Source organism: Corapipo altera, unplaced genomic scaffold (genome assembly GCF_003945725.1).
Source record: "Corapipo altera isolate COAL_440 unplaced genomic scaffold, ASM394572v1 200, whole genome shotgun sequence".
Classification (NCBI taxonomy): Eukaryota; Metazoa; Chordata; class Aves; order Passeriformes; family Pipridae; genus Corapipo; species Corapipo altera.
In genome coordinates this window covers 23,808-42,328 of record NW_020884992.1, presented here as the reverse complement: position 1 = coordinate 42,328, position 18,521 = coordinate 23,808, and the positions used below count along the sequence as shown (strand labels likewise).

The window sequence follows — 18,521 nt, the reverse complement described above, 5'->3', positions numbered from 1 at the left end:
GGGTTCCACTTTGCTGGTTTCCAGTCACCACCACTGGTGGCCACTGGCATCTCTGCCACACTGGTCCTGGTCTCAGTGGGGTCCAGAGAGCGTCCAGGGCAGCATTAATGTGGCACCTGCAAGGGCTAGGTCACGGGTCCCACATCTCTCCTGCTCCAACAGATAAAGGGAAAAATACTCCTAAAAAGCTCCTGACCCTTTGCCACGTGGTTTTACAAGGATGTGACCTGCTGCTTCCAGGGCAGCGGCTGCAGAATTCTCCCAGTTCCAAGTCAGCAGAACTGGGAGGTGACAGGAAGATGAGAAGCCATCTCTGATCTTACACAGACAAAACCCATCCCGCATTCACCAGCTTCTTCATCCCCCTGATCCAGAGCAAGAGCCAGTGGCCAGATGTCAGAGGAAGGAATACCCAAACTGGAGACAAAGCACCAGGCACAGCCAGTGGCATAAACCTGGATCGCCCCAGAAAGGCCCCAGCTCGTCCCCTGCCTGGTAGGCATGAGGCAGAGGAGTGGGTAGAGCTGGCACAAAGCTGCCAGGATCAAACCTGGCCAAAGGAACCCAGCACCTCTGGGAAGCAGCAGGATTGCCCAGCCCCCACAGCACCCTGAACTCAGCCACTGCTGCCTGACCAAGCAGCTCCTGACTCCAGGCAGACACAGATTAGGGCTTCACCTCAAAATGTTTCCTTTACAATTTTCCAGTGATCTTTCTTATCAGCTAATTAAAAAATTTCCATAATTAGGCCAGGGAAAATCACGACTCAGGAACGTTCCCATTTCAAAGTGGCACGGATCTGATTGGCATCAAGGGCTCAGAGCCCTCGCTAGAGCTGGGACTCAGCCTGGGCTCACACTCCCAGGGCCCTGCAGCCCCAAGCCTTGGCACTCTGCTGGGGAGTCATTCTGGGGAAAAGGCTATTTGCATTGCAGGGGGAAAAGTGATGGGTTTTATAAAAAAATAACCATAAAGGGCTCTCTGACAGCAGGGGACCCTCCATACCTTCAGACCCTGTGAAGTCAGGGGTGCTTGGGGGGGGCACCTGCTCTGCCCCACACCCCCCCTAGTGCCCACAGCCCCGGGGTGCCTATGCCAGCCCCCTGCCATGGTCTGGGGGTGACAGTGCCCACTCAGCTCTGCCACCATGGCCAGGCTGGGCACACCGGCAGAGTGCCCATGGACAAACACCATAACACCTTCAAAAGACCAACCCCTGCATTCAGGGGAGCACCAGGTGAGCTCCCACGGGACCTGGGGCATCCCGTGCCCACAGAGCAGCTCATGGCTCCTTAAATCCACAGGTTCCCTTTGACGACTGGCAAATAAACTGTTGTGGTTCTTACAGAAACAGAGCAGTTGTTACCGTGCAGCCGCAGCCTGGGTTTCCTTGAGAGCACAGACATAATTCCTGACAGGGGCTTCCTGACACAGAAATTATGGCACTATTTTGGAGGCAATCTCAGAACATCAGACTAAGAAACAGCCTTTGTACATCACAATATTGTTGCTAAATTGACAAATAGACCCTCATGGGCTTCATTATTCTGCTCCGGGTGCACATTTTTGCATTTTTATTTTCCCTAGAAATGATTAAAGGCCTGCAGAACCGAGGGATCTGGCTTTGGAAAATTCAAACTCCAGCCCTGATCGAGCTGAGGAACAGAAGCAGCTGGATGGGCTACAGGGATCAGAGAGTGAATCTCTGTTCCTACGATGTGTAAGTCCAGCACGCTTTGGGAACTGCCCTGTGCTTCCAGGACAGGTTTTCTTCCAACCCTGGAAATTCACCAGTGTAAAGCAACATGACTGACATGTCCAGTACTGGACTGGGAGCATCCGTGCGAAGATCCTTGTTCAGTCAATAGCAGACTTGTGTTATCACTTGTAGAAATACATTGATCTCCCCAGAAACACTAGATGAAAGCCAAACAAGATGAAGATCTCCAGAAATACAGCAAATAACAGCCCCAAGACCAGGGTTCTGAGGATGCTGGGGCAATGCTCGAGGAGTATTTTTGGGTTGGAATGACTGTGGATGGCCACAGCCAGGCAAGCTGCTGGTGCTGCCCTGCCAGGCTCCACTCATCCCTGCCAGCCCACCTGGATGAATGGCAGGAAGGTGCAGGTGGGACGGACTGGGGCAGCTCTGCCCCATCCCTCTCCATGTCCCCACTGGCACATTGACAGGATCTTGGTCCCAGGACAGCTGGGAATGCCAGGCAGAGAGCACCAGCCCTCCCTAAACAGCACAGAGGAGAGGGGAGGGACGGGATGGGATGAGATGGGATGGGGTGGCTACTCTGGGCCCACCAGTAGCACATGCTCCAGCAGGATGGCACCTCCTCGCCCAAGCAGCCTGGTCCCCAACCCTCACCTACCACAGCCAGGACGTGTGGCCCTGCATGGTCCAGCAACAGGGATGAGGCTCTGAGGCCAGCAAGTCACCATCCCCAACAACTATTTCTCATTCTCAGGACCATTAAACCAAGCTCCTGCTTTATCCATACAGCAGCTACTGCTCTATCAGAGCCAAACAGCACTGGGGTAGAGAGAGCAGCCGCTCCCGAGCCCCAGCTGAGCGCGATGTGAGCTCAGGGATGCTCATGAACAAGACACGCAGTGGGAAGTCACAGCCCGGCGTGACGTCATGGCCCTGCTAATGCAGAGCCTGGCTCTGTGCTTTCACAGATGGAGCCACATCCAGGGTCACACCAGCCTTTTTTTCCAATGCACGTGGCAGATTATAGAACAAGCATGAAACTCACAGCACAGGGTGTCGTCACCCCGCTCTGAACTCTGCATATGGCAGGAGAGTTTCTGGTCGGCAGAATCACACCAGCAGCTAGTGAGGGACCGGTGCAGTTCCTCCACCCCATGGAGCCATTCCTGCTGAGTGACAAACATCACTCAGTGAGGCCGCTGGGCTGGATGTTCCATCGGAAAACACCTGCAGGCACTTAAAGAAAAAAAAAAATCGGTGGTGGTGGATTTGGCTGGCATTTTGGCTGCAGAAACTCCCAGTCAGGCTGGCAGCCGGGACAGAGCCTCATTTATCCACGGGCTGTCACACACAGCAGCACTGCCCATTGATGCTATTTTCAGGCGCTGTGCCCCACATGCAGACACAGCAGCTCACACAAACCTCTCTGCTCCCCACTCAGACCCCCCAGACAAGCAAGGGGTGAAGCCAATGTATGAACAGTGCTGAACAGTGCAGGGCCAGCTCCTGCCTCGTATTTTCACCCAAAACTGCTCCCCACAGGGCAGAGGTGCTGCCAGCCTGTGTGTGACCCATGGACACGTCCAGCCCTCGCAGGGGCAGCTCCAGCAGCAAGATGCCACCCCTCCACATTGGTGGATCAACCTGGCAGCCACTTAGAGCCTCTGGGAGTGCAGCACCGGGTCCTAGACCCCCACCTTCACACAGAATCATCTCCTCTATTTAAGCAACACTTTCAAGCTTTGCTCTGAAAACAAATTGCAGCCACTTGTGCCAAGACGTTATTTTCCCACATGCCCCTCCAGCGGGATCGGCTCTCACCGCCCTGCTGCAGCGCTGCCGAGGGCAGGCACAGGCACGTCCCTGTGCCGGGATCCACGAGGTTCACCCTGGGGCAGAGCAGAGCCCCAGCCCTGCCAACCCCCATGCAAACTCCTCAAAAGCCTCCACCATAACTCACTGCTGCTCCGAGTTAACAGCAAAGTCTATTGATAATGGCCGGGGAGAGCGGGCAATCCACTGGGTGAGGATCCTGCTGCTGCCTCCACCTGCCTGGACCAGGGGACCCCCGATGCCCCCACCTCAAGACACAGCACCCACTGCCCACATTGCCAACAGAATGCGCTTTTGTACAGCTCAGTAAAGGTCCTTTCCATAAGAGCAGTGTCCTCGTGGAGGCAGCCGAGCTTCTGCTCCATCCCCAACACAGACCTCTGCGTGTCCCGAGCCCAGCACGGGCACCCACAGCTCTGGGCACCTTGTGGACAAAGCCAAGGGACACACAGGGTGTGCTGTGCACCCTGACCAGCACAGCAGGGCTCAGGGGGGCCCAGGGACCACTCCACCACCACTGCCCTGGCCTTGCCACACATCCCAGCATCTGGGCCAACATCGCCCGTGCCCAGGTGCTGCCGCAGACCCCAGCACAGCACACAGCCGTGGGGGTCCCACGCCGGGTACCCCACAGGTGCCCCGGGGACGAGCCGGGGTCACCGGCACCCACGCGGGTCCCGCTCGGCGTGGGAACCGCAACTCCGCGCTGGAGAGGGGCTGCGCCGGGGCCTCGGTAAAGTTCCGCTGAAGAAGTTTCCCTCCTACCCTGACCCCTCCGGGGAGGTCAGCGGGGCCGGGGTTCCGCCGCCCCCGGCCCGTTGCAGCCGCTCCCGCTGCCGGGCGCCGCCGGGATGGAGCGCGGGGAGCTGCGAGTGCCCCCGGCGAACATCTGGCCTCGCTCCCGGCTACCGAGGTCCCTCCAGCGCGTCCCCCCGGCTCCCACAACTTTGCTACGGCTGCAACTCCGTGCCCGCAGCCCGGCCCCGGGCCCGCTGGTACCGGCAGCCCGGCCGCCCCCGCCCGCCCTACCTGCCCAGCCGCCCGGCTCCGCCGCCGTCTGCAGCATCCTCCCGCCGGCTTCTCGCTGCCGGCCGGGCGAGCGCGCTCCCGGAGGAGGAGGAGGAGGAGAAGGAGGAAGAGGAGGAGGAGGAAAGGGGGGGATGAAGGCAGCGCGCGCGCCGCCGCGGTCCAACCCCCCCCCTCGGCGCCGCGCGCCCGCACGGGGTGGGAGGGGGGAACCGCGGCGGCGCATCCCGGTGCTGCATCCCGCAGCTGCATCCCGCAGCGGCGCCCGGGGCGGTCCTCTCGCCGCGCACCCCGCGGTCCCGGGTGCCCCGGGCTGGGACGGTGGGGACACAGGGGCTCCCCAGGCTCTTTCCAGGGGATTTGGGGGGTCGGTAAAGGTGTGTGGCTGGGCACGCAGAGGAGGGTGACACAAGCGGGGCTGTGGGAAGGGCACCTGTATTTCAGGGTATTGAGGTTCCCAGTGTCACCAGCACCGTGGAGAATGACGGGTCAGGTCTCAGACCTGCCAGAACGAGGGTCTCCAGTCCCTCACCCCGAGCAGCTGCAGACAGCCCTGCTCTCTAGGAGCTCCCTGCGGGGACCGGGGAGGTGGCACCGCGGGGGCTGCAGGGGTTCGCCGATGGCAGGGTCCCTGGTCTGACCCAGAGCCAGCGGGTAGCAGGGTGGGATAACGCCTTGGCCATGCCCAGGCAGCCCAGCTGCTCCAGGAGGGTGAACGGGAGCCGGGGGCGGGACGGAGGGAGGGAGGCTGCAGAGAGCCGCTCTCTGCTCCTCAGTCCTCGCAGCTGGAGCACAAGGCGCCGCCAGGCAAAGGCTCCTCTGCTGCCATGCGCCCGCCTTGTGCTAAGATCAACAATTTCAAGTGCAAAAGCCTGCGCTGGCCTGTCACTGTCATCAGTATTAATATTTTAGCATCTCCCAGAACCTTTCAGCGGGGCCACACAATGCTGACACGGGAGAAGAGATATAAAAGCGTCCCGCTGCCCGCCCCAAGGAATACGCTGTCTAGACACGTTATATAATCACATTTTGCCCTCCGCCAGGACACTTCACAGAGGATCTCGAAGCACTTCCCAAAACTGCTAATTGAGCTTTGGAGTCTAGCTGGGAGGGAACTGCTCTGGCCAAGAGCCCTCTCTTCCAGAGCAGGTGCCCAGGGGCTCCCATCTCCCAGAGCACTCGCCTGCTTGCATTGCTTTGCCTCCACTAAAACGTGGAATTGGTGCCAAGAGGAAGAGATGTGATCAGACCTGCACTGTCACTGGCAGAGGGTGGGGGCTGCAGAAGTGGGGGCAGAGCATGTGCTGCTCCCAGCACCCCCAGGCCTGTGAAGGACCACAGGTTCAGGAGGCTCCAGGGACTCCAGCTGCCAGGGAGGTGGAAGCCGGGAGCAGGGAGTCCCAGTCTGAGATGCTTCTGGGTCTGTAGGTCCTGGAACACGAGCAGGTGGCCCAGAAGCAGCAGATCTCACCCATCCACACCAGGAGCACCTTTTCCTACTGCTGCTGGAGCCAGGGTCGGGTTCCCAGGAACAGCAGTGGGGCACCACTGAGCCTCAGCCTGGTTCATCATAAATCACTTTGGGTTTTCAGAACACTTTCTCTAAAGCTTGGTGCATTTGTTTGCTGTGCCATCTGAATTTTACAATGTAGGATTTTTTTTTCCTCTCTATAAATAATTACAGGCACTCTAATGGATTTCAAACCTTGCAGTACCTTGGCTGTCAGGAGCCTGATGATGATGGTGCAGCCTTCTTCTCCAAGGAGCAGAGGCAGGGCTGCCGCTCCTTCACACTTTTTCATTTACTTTAACCCTTACAGCCTCACCCTGTCTCCACTGCAGGGCAGGGAAGAGAGTGTACTCCCTTTCCAGGCACAGGGATCAGGAAGTGCAGGGATGAGGCCTCTTGCCTGGCCCACATCTCCCAACATTCCAGCATGAGGGAGCAGGGATGTACTGCTTCTCCTTCAAGGGAACTCTGTCTTCTCCCTCCCAAAGGCAGCCCTTCTCACCACTTCTCCCCATAATATTGTTTGGGCCAAGACCACAGAGATGTGTCGCCCTTGAACTTTTTGGTTTGCTGCAGATATCCCTGAAGCCGAAGACAAATTTCTAAACAAAGAGGAGGTGGTCTCCAGCTGCAGGGCCAGGGCCCCACAGCCAGGGAAGGTCGGTGTGGGGTGGCTCAGGCCTGGCATCACTTTCCAGGAAGGCTCACTGGCTCCTTGGCCACCGTGCTGAGCTATGCCAAGCTGCTCCAGCAGCTGCCGTGGCCGTTCAGCAGCTGTTGAGTTGTAATTGCTCATTGAGTCATAATTTATTTTTTTTTCCCAGTGAAAGAAGCACTGTCAGGGAATTAAAATCTTTTCAAAAGCCCATAAAGATTTTATAAACGTTTCAGAGCCAGATCAGGGGGGGTTTAGCGCCTTCACAGCCAGGAGCCAGGGCAGGCAATGGGGAGACCAGCAGCAGAAGCCATAACCGGTTAAAGGAACAACAGCACCAGCCCCTGGGGAGCAGAGTGAGGCTTCACTCTCCCTGCCCACACCCAGCATGGGCAGGACTGGTCCCCAGTCCATAGCCTGGGTGCAAGGGCCCTGGTCAGCTACAGGTTGTTCACCTTGATTCCCATGACATGCTGCTGATGCAGGTTGTGGGATGCTGGGATGTAGCACAGCAGCTCCTTCAGACTCCAGGAGAGCAAAAAGCTGACACAGGGCAAATGCAGCTGCACCAGCCCCTGTAATAGCAGAGCCTTGGCTCTCACCTGTGCCTCGTCAGCTCAATTAGCAGGTGACCCTGCTCTGGCTACTGTGAAGATTGGCTCAGCACAGGCGAGAGGCAACAGCCCTGCAAACACCCACGTTTGGATTCAGAGGAGCCCACGGTGTCCTCAGGGGCAGAGGTTTGCACTCTGTAAGAGTTGTTGTAGATGTGGAATGAGCTTTCCCACCGATGCAGTCCTTTCCACACGAGCAGGTGTCTGCAGGTGACGGAGGCACTGCGCTCCCGCCGGCAGCCCCCGCGCCGTCCCAGGCACCTGCTATTTTTAGTGTGAACATGGAGCCACCTTTGATCGTCCCTCTCTGAGCTCTGTGAAATATCCGGGCCAGGCACACGCAGCCTCTGCACCCCCATTCCTCCGGAACGCACTTCCCTGGGAAGAGCTCAGGAACACTGGAGGAATCCAGCCTCTGCGGCGGCAGGGACCTGTGTGTCTTGGGGGATTAAATGGGGAGCAGCCCTGACAGACCCAAACTGTGGTTTGCACCCCAGGATCTGCACAGCCACACCCCCGACACCAGCACCCTGCAGCCGTGGGTGCCACTGGCATGATGGGCCCCTTTCTTTAATTAGGGCACAGGAACGAGAGCAGGAACAGGTCAGAGCTGGGCTGAGCACCCATCTGGGCACCTACTGGCACAGGAAACCCCCCTGTGGGTGCAGAGGGACCCCCAGCACCAGCTCCTGGAACCTGCCAGCCCTGGCATCACTCGCTGGTGTTGGGTATCTCTTCGAGAGGCACCTGAGTGACTCAGGCACCAATAACTCATTGTTAGGGGAGAGGCTGCTGTTATTTTATGGCCGTCGTTATTTCCTTCCTATTGTAACTTTTAATTAAAATCTATGGGAGGCGAATAACTGCTCCCTCTGCATAATTGCAGGGAGTAAATTTTATTATATAGAAAGGAGGTTTTAATTTTTAATAGACTTATTTTTAAGTAAGAGCAACACTTTGAAGGGATCTGTAAGCCCTGGTAACGTTATCAAAGGCAAGAAGAGGAACAAAGATGGGTTTATTACGTGTTCCCCATAAAACTGTTATTTTAGGGGAGTTTTGTGCTTCCTCCTAATGAGAGATGAATTGCACTGACTTCGTTTGCTGTAGGAGGAAAATTAAAATGAAACTGATAAGAGGCCCAGCCTCTAGCTGCTGACTTACCTCCCAATTATAAATGAAAGCTCACAGGCATTCCAGAGATGGGGCTTGATGTCTACATTAATTATAAATAAATTATCTACACTTAATGTTTAAATGAAATTCCAGATAAAGCTTTATATTTAGAAAAGCGTTGCATCAGTGCATAAATATTTATGCAAGGAGTCTGGGTGAACTGCGGCTGCTTTGGCGTGACGTGGGAGCGGAGTCAGAGTGGGGAGCCCCAGCTGGGTGCCCGGGGGAGCAGCACTGAGCCCACCAGAGCCAGGAGGAGAGTGGGACAGTCAGGTCCCAGACCTGACACATCACTGCTGTTTAGAGAGGGGAGGTGATGGGACCCATTATCATCCTGACATCGGCCACGTGCAGAGCAGCAGCACTCACTGCCTGTGGCCAGGGTGGCCAGTGACAGGGGCTGTCCCACACTCCTGTGTCTTTCTCCAGCCTCCAAGACTCTGTGGCCCTGTGCCATGGGACCCCTGAGACAGGCAGTGCTGGAGCCAGGGCAGCAAGGTCTTTATGCAGCCAGGGTCAAAGAGGAGAAATCTGACAGGCCCCAGCTCAAAGCTGTGTGGAAAAACAACAAGAGAATAAATAAAATTGATTGAAATTGTTCAGCCCCAGTCACCTGTGCAGGAGTTCAGCCAAAGTCCAGAGAGGATCCAGCATCCTGAGCAGCCACTGCCAAGGTGGGACAACATCCCAGCCAGGGCAGGGCATCCTGGCCAGAGTAGAGCATCCCTGCCAGGGAGAGCATCCTGGGCAGGTGCACACATGACCCACCAGTGAGGGCCGGGCAGGCAGAGCTGGGCGCAGTTAGCCCAGAAGTTGCAGCAGGGTCACCTTTGGTATCGCAGTGCTGCACAGTCCTCGTTCTGCAACAGGAGCAGTATCTCATTTCTTCCTCAATTAGCTCCTGATTATCAGTGTCCCAGGGCCCCTTTCCAGTCTCTGTTTAATGCACCATTAATAATTCATTTCTCAGATAGCAAGAACGCAGCGCGAGGTTAGGGCTTTGTGACTAATAAGTACCAGAGCAACCCTCTTCTCCAAGGGACAAATGAAGGGAACAAAAATAAAGTGGAAGAATCAAAGATAATATGTTTTGTGGCCTTTAATCAAACACTGGATAAAGGGTTTGATTGCTCAGGTGAAGAACACACACGCACAGCCCTCCTCAGTGGCCGCAGGCTTCTGGGCTCCCACGCTTCACCAGCACCATCCCCATCCGACTGCCTTCCCTGGCACAGAGGGAAACTGAGGCACCTCAAGGCAAAACTGCGGCTGGCCCACACTGCCCTCCTCCCAGGGTTGGGGGTTTAGGTGGCTGTATCTTTCCTCAAGCTGGAAAATCCCAGGACCAGATTTCCCGGTGCCCGGCAGAGCCAGCGCAGCCGCCGAGGAGCCGCACGCGCTCTGGCAGCTGCACATTAAGTGTGACGGGTTTCTGACAGATCCAATTATAAAGCCAGGTCTCAGCAGAATTGCAGCCCTGAGATCTAGTGCATGAAATTTTGTTTGGGAATTTTCGGATATTGTAGCTTGTGCTGCGGGTCCCCACAGGCCCCAGACTGTGCCAGCATCTGCCAGCTACCCCTGGGTCTCATCCCCACCATGCTGAATCCCCTCCCTGCCGCATCCTGCCAGTGCCCAGCCTGAATAGAGTCACCTAAAAATGGCAAGAAGGAGAGTGGCTGCCCCCAGTAAGGCTGAGGAAGGGAGGACCTGCAGACCCCCACTCTTCTGCCCCACAGAGAGGTGCCCTGGCCCTGGGATTTACCCTGTCCTTGCACAGCCACTTGGACCATGCACAGGCTACAGGCTATAAATCACTCACCTCCCAGTAGCTGAGGATCTGCCCAGTCCTTTCCGCACAGTCCTCAGGGCGTTATTTTTAGCCCTTTCCTAGAAAAACGAGGTGGGCACACGTGGTGGTCCTGTCCTTGGCTGACCAGGGACTTGGCTGCCCTGGGAATGCTCCTCAGAGGAAAGTGGCCAAGAAACCTCCAGGGACCAAGAGACCTGAGCCAGTGAGGACACAGGGATGTGAGTCCAGAGCTCCCGTGGCGCTTTGGTCCAAAGAGACATTGAGTCTCTGTGTCAGGCAGAGGGCTGCCCTGCCCCAGCCAGAGCTGTAGAAGCTCATTCCATCAAACCTCCTGGATTAGGGGGTTTGTTTTATTTTCTTTAGGTGACTGAGAGCGCAGTGCTGTGCCCCAGTGCTGACGGGGGACCTTGGGGTTGCAGATGGGCAGGAAGCTTGGGATGAACACTGGCAGCCTGCAGCACCACCACCATCAGATCAGAGATGCATCACTGGCCCCTGGCTTGGGAACCTGGGAGCTGTTGGGAAAACAGATTTGCTTTTACACCCTTGAGGCTGTTCCATCCTCTACCATCTGCAGCTGAGCCCAGACTGGCAGGCGCAGCCAGGAGGACAGTGCTGGGGTGGCTCAGTGGCTGGGGGGGGCTGGATTCTCCCCAGTCCCAGCTTTTGTGCCCTCCTGTGGGCACCCAATGAATGGCTGCAGCCCCCATCCCCAAGCCCAGATGGCCCCTGTGCCCTGGCACCTCACAGTTGGGCAGTGGGCAGGTGGGATCCCCCCAGGCACAGGCTGCAGTGGGTACCTGAGTGTCATGCAGCAGGGAAACCTCCCCAAGCCCCCTGGACCAAGCAGCCCCTGGTCTCGGCATCCTCATCCCTGTGCCCCCGCAGTGCCCTGGGCACGTGCCTCGCTGTGCCATCAGTTCATCTGGCATCACCCGCCACATGTCAGGGAACTGTTTTAACTTAAGCAGAATAAACCTGCAGTGATTGTATTTCCTGCCTCCCTCTCGGGGCACGAGGGAAATTGTTTGATGCTAATCCCCTTGTTTAATCCACCAGCATCCTGACATGCGAACAGTCAGGATTAACTCCTGGCGGGAATCGTTCGAAGTGCGGCTGTTGGATCAGGACAGGGATGTCCCCACACAGGCTCCGATGTGCTCCTGGCAGCAGAGGACAGGGGATGCAGGAACAGTGGCTTCTGGTTTTCAGGATCAAATTCCTCCACCACAAGCACTTTTCACCAGACTGGAATTTCTCCTGGTACAGAGAGGGAGGCTCCAGCTGTCCTGGGAAAGGTCACCTCAGGGGCTGATGTGCTCCCAGGCTCAGGCACAGATATTGTGTGATAGCCAGATTTTCAGATGTGCCTGGGAAGCAAAATTCAGTCCCCATCCCCCTCACCCATAATGCGACCAGGCTCATCCCGCTGCTGCCTAGGCCAGAGCCATGGAGCAGGATGGAGCCTCCTCCAGGGCAGGGCTCCCAGCCCCGGGCATTGCTTTGATAAACGTGCCTGGGATCCTGCTCTGGCTGCTCTGTGCCCTCCTTGATGCAGACCTGCCCTGGATTTCGAGTTTCAATTTGTCTGACTTTATCTTCCAGCCTCAGTTCTCATTATTCCTCTCTCTGCCAAGTTAAAGAGTCCTTTAATACCCAGCGGTTTTCTGCCCAGGAAGGTACTTGCACGCTGTAATCAAGTCACATCTCAGGCTCCTTCCCGATAAGTCAAACAGGCTGAGCTCTGAGTCCCACTAAATACCAGCCTCGGGAAAGAGCCAACCAGAGGCACTGCCAGGCAGAGGAGCCTGAGGTTTCCAAGCTGGTGCCTTGAGAGGGGAATCGGTGCTTTCTGACGCACTGATGACAAATGAAGTGAGCTGTGAAAAATAAATCGCTGCATTGCCCTGACTCCGTGAGCACATCTGGCCACCGGGGGTACAGGGAGGTGCTGGGGGGCAGAAGGCCAGGGGGGCTCCCGGGGCTGTGCCCATCCTGGCAGCCTGCAGACCAGGGGAGAACCCCTTCACAGTGCTTCTGCCAGCAGAACTTGCTGCAGCAGCTGTTTGCTGCGGGGCTAATGGTGCCCATCTCTGCTTACGGGCAGTGAGTTATGACGGCCGTAACGTAAGTGCTTCGGGCAGCTTGAGATAAGACAAGGTGCTACAAGCCACAGACTTCTTCCAGGCTGGGGAGGCAGGCTCTGAAGGATGCTGGCCTTGAAGGATGCTGGCTCAGAAGGATGCAGGCTCTGAAGGATGCCAGCCCTGAAGGACACTGGCCAAGGTCGCAGCACCGATCGCTGCAGCTCGGCTGCTCCCTGCTGCCAGGCCCAAGGTGACTGAGCCCCTGGGAAGGAGAAGCCAGATGGGGCTGGAATTAAAGCAGGGACACAGAGGGAAGAGCTAGCAGAGGGTGGATACAGGCCCACTCTCAAAACCCACAGAGTCCCACAGAGAGGTGCTGTCCTGGCCCTGTATTTTATGGGGTCAGCTGCACCCCCTCAAAAAGGGGCAAGTTTGGATCAATGTTGCAGAAACTCTGTTTTGGAGCACCCAGGTGGACAGCCAGATCCATCAAGGCTGGGGAGAGGTTGCACCACCCACTGCTGCAGGTACACACTGGGGTAACTCACAGCCTGGATTCTCCAAGCACAAATCAGGGCAATTTGAGCTGAGCAAAACGATCTGAGGTCCCTGAGGGAGGGATCTTGCCTGGGGAGCGGGAGGAGAGGCCATCCCATCCCACAGAGAGCTACAAATAACTCAAATGCCCTCATTACCCAGTTTCTGGTGAACAGGAGTTCGGTTTCGTGGTTCCCCCGGGGCTAGTTCCACCTGAAAACGGGCTACGAGTGCCTGACACTGCGGGAGCCTCTGGCACCAAAGTCAGGCAGGAGCAGGACACTGGTCCCTGCACGTGTCCTTGCCCTTCTGCCGCTCCCCGCCACCCCCGGAGCCAGCCGTGACCCGCCGAGCATCCGCGCTGTTCACCGGCGTGGGGGCGTCCCTGGGCCGGCGCTAACACGTGTGGCCGGATCCCGAGGGAAAGGACAGAGGCGGAGCGGCAGGTGCGAGCACCGCAGCCCCCCCGGTACCCGCCGGAGCATCCCCCGGCCCCCACCGCAACATCTCCCGGCTCCCCGGGCATCCCCCAGTCCTCCCCGGATCATTCCCCGATTCCCCGATCGCCCCCCGGTCCCCGCGCATCCCTCGGCCCGGCCCGGGGCTCCCTCTTGCGACCGGCGGCGGGACAGCACGTGCGGGCGCAGGGTTCGGGGCTGCGCAACCCGGTACCGAACCCCCCTCGAGGCCGGCCCGGTCCCGGTCCCGAGTCCTGCTGCAAGTCCCGCGGCTCACCCAGCCCCTGGGTGGGATGCAAAAGGCTTCCCAGAGCGGCCCAGCTGGGACAGAGGGGACCCCTGGAGCCCCGCGGGAACCCCTAGGGCTGTCCCGGAGGGGTTTAGGGTCGTTCCGTGCGGCGAGAAGTTTCAGTTTTAGGTGGGTGGGGTAGTATCGGGACAGCCCCACAGATACCACTGTCCCCTGGGGACCCTGTGCTGCTGGCATGGGGTGTAGTGGGGTCTGACTCTCCAGCAATGAGGGATCTGGCTCTGGTGCAATGTCCTCCCCCTCAAACCCACCTGTGCCCAGCCAGCTCTCACCATGAGTGACGCTGCCAATGTGCCACTTCAGTCCAGTGTTTTTAATGGAGACCCACCAAATTCACAAATCAGAGCAGAGAAGCACTGAGCCATGTCCTGGGCCCAGAGGAAAGGGCTGGTAATCCTGGCAGGGTTGCAGAGATCCCCCTGAGTCTGCAGTGCGGGGGGCAGGAGGGGAAGGCAGGAGCATGGGGAACAGTGAAGGGTTCAGGTGGTTTTCTATCCCAGTGTCTCATCATTTCTGTGTGGGTGCAGCAAAGCTCCTTACGTAGGCACAGGCTCCAGTGAGGCATGTGCTGCAGCAGCTTGGACCAGCAAGGAAGAGAGGAATGAGCCATGGCTCTCTGTCCAAGGGTTCCACTGTCCCTGAAGGTGCCCTGTGAATAGTCCTCTTCTGGACAGAGCCTTTGCTAGAAGGACAGGCCCTGGGTGTCAGAGCAGTACTCCAGGTAGTCAAACTCCTTGATGGGGAATGTCACTGTGCTCCACTTCTTGTACCTCCTCTTCTCTGCCGGTGTCTTCACCACGAAGTTTTTGATGGAGAGGATGGGCAGCTTCACCTGGCGGTACAGCATCTCCATCCCCCAGTCCTGTGGGGGCAGGGAGGGGACAGTCACACAGCCCACACGCAGCATCCCCAGGCTGCAGGGTCACACATGCAGGGGTGGGGCAGCTCCTTGCTCCCAGGGCACATCCCCCTTTGGAGACAGCCTGTGTCCATGTCCCCCAGCACACATGACAGGAGCGTGTGCAGGGGGGAAACAGCTCCATTGCTCAGCCGGGAGCTGGGGCACAAGGCACAGCCCTTCCCGCCCCTCCAGCTCTGACTGGGCTGCAGCCCCAGGGGAATTGTGGTGCTCACCTGGCTGCACTCACTGCAGGAGATACGGCAGCCGGGCTCCCAGTCCTTAAAAGTCCGCTGGAACTGTATTTTCCCAGAGGAAACTCTGTAATACAACCTGCAAGGAAGGGCCCGACAGACACTAAGGACAATGGTCCAGGGGACACAGACAGGGCAGCACAGGCTGTAGTCACACAAAGTCCCCGTGAGCTCCCTTGACCGAGCTCCCAAGAAAGAGCCCACAGCAGGCTGGTGCCACTCCTGCCCATCTGCCTGCTCACCCCTGCCCATGCCAGGCTCCTACCCGAAGTTGGGGTTGACGTTGACGTGGTGTATGCCCTCCACGGTGCGGATGTCGCTGCCGCGGCACACGGCTGTGCCACAGCTGACACAGTGCAGGTAAACAGTGTCCGGGTCGTGCAGCTGCTGCCGCTCCCTGATCCTGGCCTCCTTCATCAGGCAGGTGGCTACGGCCACCCGCTGCAGCTCCTGGATCTGCAGAGGGCAGGGACGACAGGGGTCAGTGCAGGGCTGCAGGCAAGGACAGATGGCAGAGATGACAAGATCCAGAGCCATGGAGCGATGCACCATCCCAGGAGCACAAGCCACAGGGCAGGATGGGAGACACATGTTGTCCCATGCCCCTCACACAACCCCATCCTAGGAGCTGGTGCTGCCCTGGGGCAGAGCAGGCAGCCAAACTCAGGGTGTAGAGGCAGGCACAAGCTGCCTGGCCCTCCCAGTGCCCAGGGTAGAGCCTAACACCCACCTTTTGGCGGTACTCCTGCTCGGGCATGGCTTGCACTGCCTGGATTGCCCTCTCCATGAGCTTCACCAGGTCCTCGTTGAGCAGCTCTCGGGACACTTCTTTGCTGTTGGCTTTGGCGAGGACGGAATAGACACTGTTCTCAGCACGGGCACGGCCTCGGGCCTGAAGTGCAAGGGGCCAAATGCTTCAGTCAGCAGAGGAGGGACATGACCGGCCCCTCCGTGTCACCCTGTGAGGATGGAGCCACCTCTGCCCTCCCCTGTGCCTTGCCAAGCAGGTGTTCTACCAGGGGCTGAGCTCATCCCCAGGGCTCTGTCAGTGGTGAGGAATGAAAGAACCCCCATGGCTTTGGGGCATCCCAGCAAGGGCCAGAGGAAGCCCAGGCAGCACCTGCATCATGGCAATCTCGTTAGTCATCAGCCCATAGCGGACCACAATGTTGCACTCAGGGATGTCCAGGCCCTCCTCGGCCACGCTGGTGGAGAAGAGCAGGTTGAGGGCTCCCTCACGGAACTGCTTGATCACATCTTGCTGTTCATTCTGAGGGGACAGGGGTGATGCTTCAGCAGCTGTGCAGGGCTCTGAGGCCCTCACAGCACGCACAGCATCCCCAAAACATGAAGAGTGGGGTCCTGCTCACCCTCTGCTCACCTGTGTCATATGCCTGGTCTGGTTGCTGTAGCCAGCGCCGGTGAGGACAGCAGCCCTGATGTGTTGCCCACGGAGCGTGGCCGTGCCCTGCAGCCAGCTGAGCAGACTGTGGGCACTCTGCCGTGTCTTGGTGAAGACGATGCCACGAGAAGCACCCAGGGGCTGGAAGTGATCCCGCAGGATCTCCTCCAGCTTGCCCAGCATGGGGTTCTCATAGCGCTGGTCCCCGGCAAGCGCCTGCAGGATCTCCCTGTTCTCTGTGCAGGCAAGAGGGGTGTCAAGGGGACTCCCCGTCCCCCAAATGCAGCCAGCACCACTCCCCTGCAGGCCCCTCTGTTACCCTCAAACATGGTGGTGAGGAACTGTTCGGTGGGGTCCTTTACATCCCTCTCAGTGCTGTAGAACTGCTGGAGGCACTGGAAGGAGTCGACCATCCGCACGGTGTCGTTGATCAGCAGAGCGTCGTTGTACTTGCGCAGGTGCAGGGCACACGCCCGAGTCTTGCGGCAAAACATCTCCGAGGCTGGCAGGGCCGGGGGGCACCATGGTCACAGCCCGTCCCCGCGGCTTGGCCCCACCACACCCACACTGCCGCCCCCTCACCTCTCTTCTCCAGCTCCACAATGCGCTGCTCGTAAGTCTGCGTGCCGAAGTCCTGTGATGAGTGCAGCATCTCCATGTACTGATGGATCTGCTCCATCACTTTCTTCAGCCGGTCGCCAAAGGGGTCCTGGGAGCAGGGAGGGGCTCAGGACCCAGAAACTGTAGCTGTTTGCATAGCGGGACCTGGACAGTTGCAGGATCCCCCGGCACCAAAGCTCTGGGTCAACTGATTCCTCTCACTGGCCTGAGCGAAGTGGACAGAGGGGTGCAGCCCTCCCACTCAGCAGAGCTTGGGGGGTCTCATCTTCCACCCAGCAAGCAGCCCCATGGCTCTGAGCACCTGTCCCTCACCTGTGTTCTCTCCTGGCACAGGTCATACTGCTTCCTGGGTTGTGGGATGTGGCTCTGCAGCTGCTGCACCTCCTCCTGTGCCGACGTGATCTTCTCAGTGTCCAAGTTGGCACAGATCTGAGAGGCAAAGACCCCACTTCCAGCCATAAGCCCAGCAGCCCAGGACAATGCAGCATGTGGTGCTTGCTGACACTCTGGCAAGTTTAGGAATGTTCCCCTGGTCTGCCCAGCACCTGAGCATCAACCCCCATTACAAGGAATATCCTGCTGTATCCCTGGGGAAGCTGTGCCAACACAGGATGGGGGGCACAGGACCCACCTGCAGGATGTGCTCTACAGCCCCCTCAAAGGAGGTTGCCCCCCCAGTGCCAGGGGACGCTGTCAGCCCCAGGACTTGTGGCAGGTCCTGCTGCCCACTGAGCTTGCCCTGGAGATATCTCAGCATGATCTTGTTGTAGACAGAGTCCTTGTGCGTGTGATGGCACTCGTCTATCACCAGCAGTGAGAAATCTGTGCCAGACCAGGGAGGGGAGTGGGGTGAGATGGGGGCTCAGTTGGGGGCCCAGCCAGGGTCTTGGGACCAGCAGGATGTGGGATCCAACACCCACCTGTCAGGTCCACCTGCATGTCCTCTTCAGTGCTGACCAGTGCATTCTGCAGGATCTGGGCTGTGCAGATGACAACGTCACTCTTCTTCACCAGGTAGGCAAAGAAGACCTTGTGGGTGGTGTCCCCGCTGATGGACGTTACCTTGAAGGTGTCCTGCAGTGTGTGGAACTCCTTCTCGACGTGCTGATCCACCAGGTGCACCTGCGACCACAGGACCCTGCTCAGCGCCTGCCGGGACCGGCACCCGCAGCTCCCGCTGTCCCGGGGCAGGGCAGCACCTTGTTGACCAGCACGGCCACCTTGCCGCCCCGCCGGCTCTCCAGGTGCCGCCGGCAGACGTGGACTGCAACGCGGGTCTTCCCGGCGCCCGTGGGCAGCCAAACGATGCTGTTGCGGCCACGCAGGGCCGGGGCCGCCGCCTCCCGCTGGTACCCCCGGAGCTCCATCCCCCGCCGGTCCGAGCCGTGCCGCTCCGGGCCCCGCCGTCCGTGCCTCGCAGCCGGGACCAGCCGGGAAACGAAACTGAAGGCGGTGCGTCCTGCCGGTCCCGGCGGGGCGGGGCCCAGCCAGGGGTGTCCTCGCCGGCCGCGCTGGGGCCAACCGAGCCGAGCCGAGCCGAGCCGCCCGCCCAGCCCGGGAACCCCCCAGCGAACCCCGGCTGCGAACCGAAACCGAAACGGGGC

General features: G+C 58.6%; 2 protein-coding genes across 4 annotated transcripts in view; both read right to left on the bottom strand.

The window, feature by feature from the left end:
• CUNH17orf113 (chromosome unknown C17orf113 homolog) overlaps positions 1 to 4,633 on the bottom strand; it is a 40,731-nt gene extending 36,098 nt beyond the window's left edge. Inside the window, exon 1 of the mRNA XM_027666317.1 lies at positions 4,586 to 4,633. The gene's annotated coding sequence lies outside the window, so the exon portion shown is untranslated. The remainder of the gene's footprint in view (positions 1 to 4,585) is intronic.
• A 9,407-nt stretch (positions 4,634 to 14,040) lies between these two features.
• Positions 14,041 to 18,317, bottom strand: DHX58 (DExH-box helicase 58). Of its 3 annotated transcripts, XM_027666365.1 has the most exons (13): positions 18,117 to 18,317; positions 17,980 to 18,039; positions 17,838 to 17,892; positions 17,549 to 17,739; positions 17,230 to 17,346; positions 16,879 to 17,005; positions 16,616 to 16,798; positions 16,276 to 16,532; positions 16,015 to 16,164; positions 15,625 to 15,786; positions 15,160 to 15,386; positions 14,877 to 14,973; positions 14,041 to 14,604 (listed from the first exon to the last, which is right to left on the bottom strand). In XM_027666365.1, the coding sequence occupies exons 1-13, from the start codon at positions 18,282 to 18,284 to the stop codon at positions 14,425 to 14,427; spliced, it is 1,974 nt and encodes a 657-aa protein (XP_027522166.1). In that variant the 5' UTR covers positions 18,285 to 18,317; the 3' UTR covers positions 14,041 to 14,424. The 3 variants fall into 3 exon arrangements, with proteins under 3 accessions (XP_027522166.1, XP_027522163.1, XP_027522164.1); XM_027666362.1 differs by having other exon boundaries at positions 17,838 to 18,039; XM_027666363.1 differs by having other exon boundaries at positions 15,160 to 15,350; positions 17,838 to 18,039.
• Positions 18,318 to 18,521: the final 204 nt, after the last annotated feature.

Excerpts from the sequence above, each read along its gene's own strand:
- DHX58 (XM_027666362.1), bottom strand. The coding sequence starts at position 18,284 with ATGGAGCTCCGGGGGTACCAGCGGGAGGCGGCGGCCCCGGCCCTGCGT. Across the intron at positions 16,533-16,615 it reads CCTCACCACCATGTTTGAGG|AGAACAGGGAGATCCTGCAG; the intron begins GTAACAGAGGGG and ends TTGCCTGCACAG. Across the intron at positions 15,387-15,624 it reads AGCAGGAGTACCGCCAAAAG|CCCTGCACTGACCCCTGTCG; the intron begins GTGGGTGTTAGG and ends CCTTGCCTGCAG.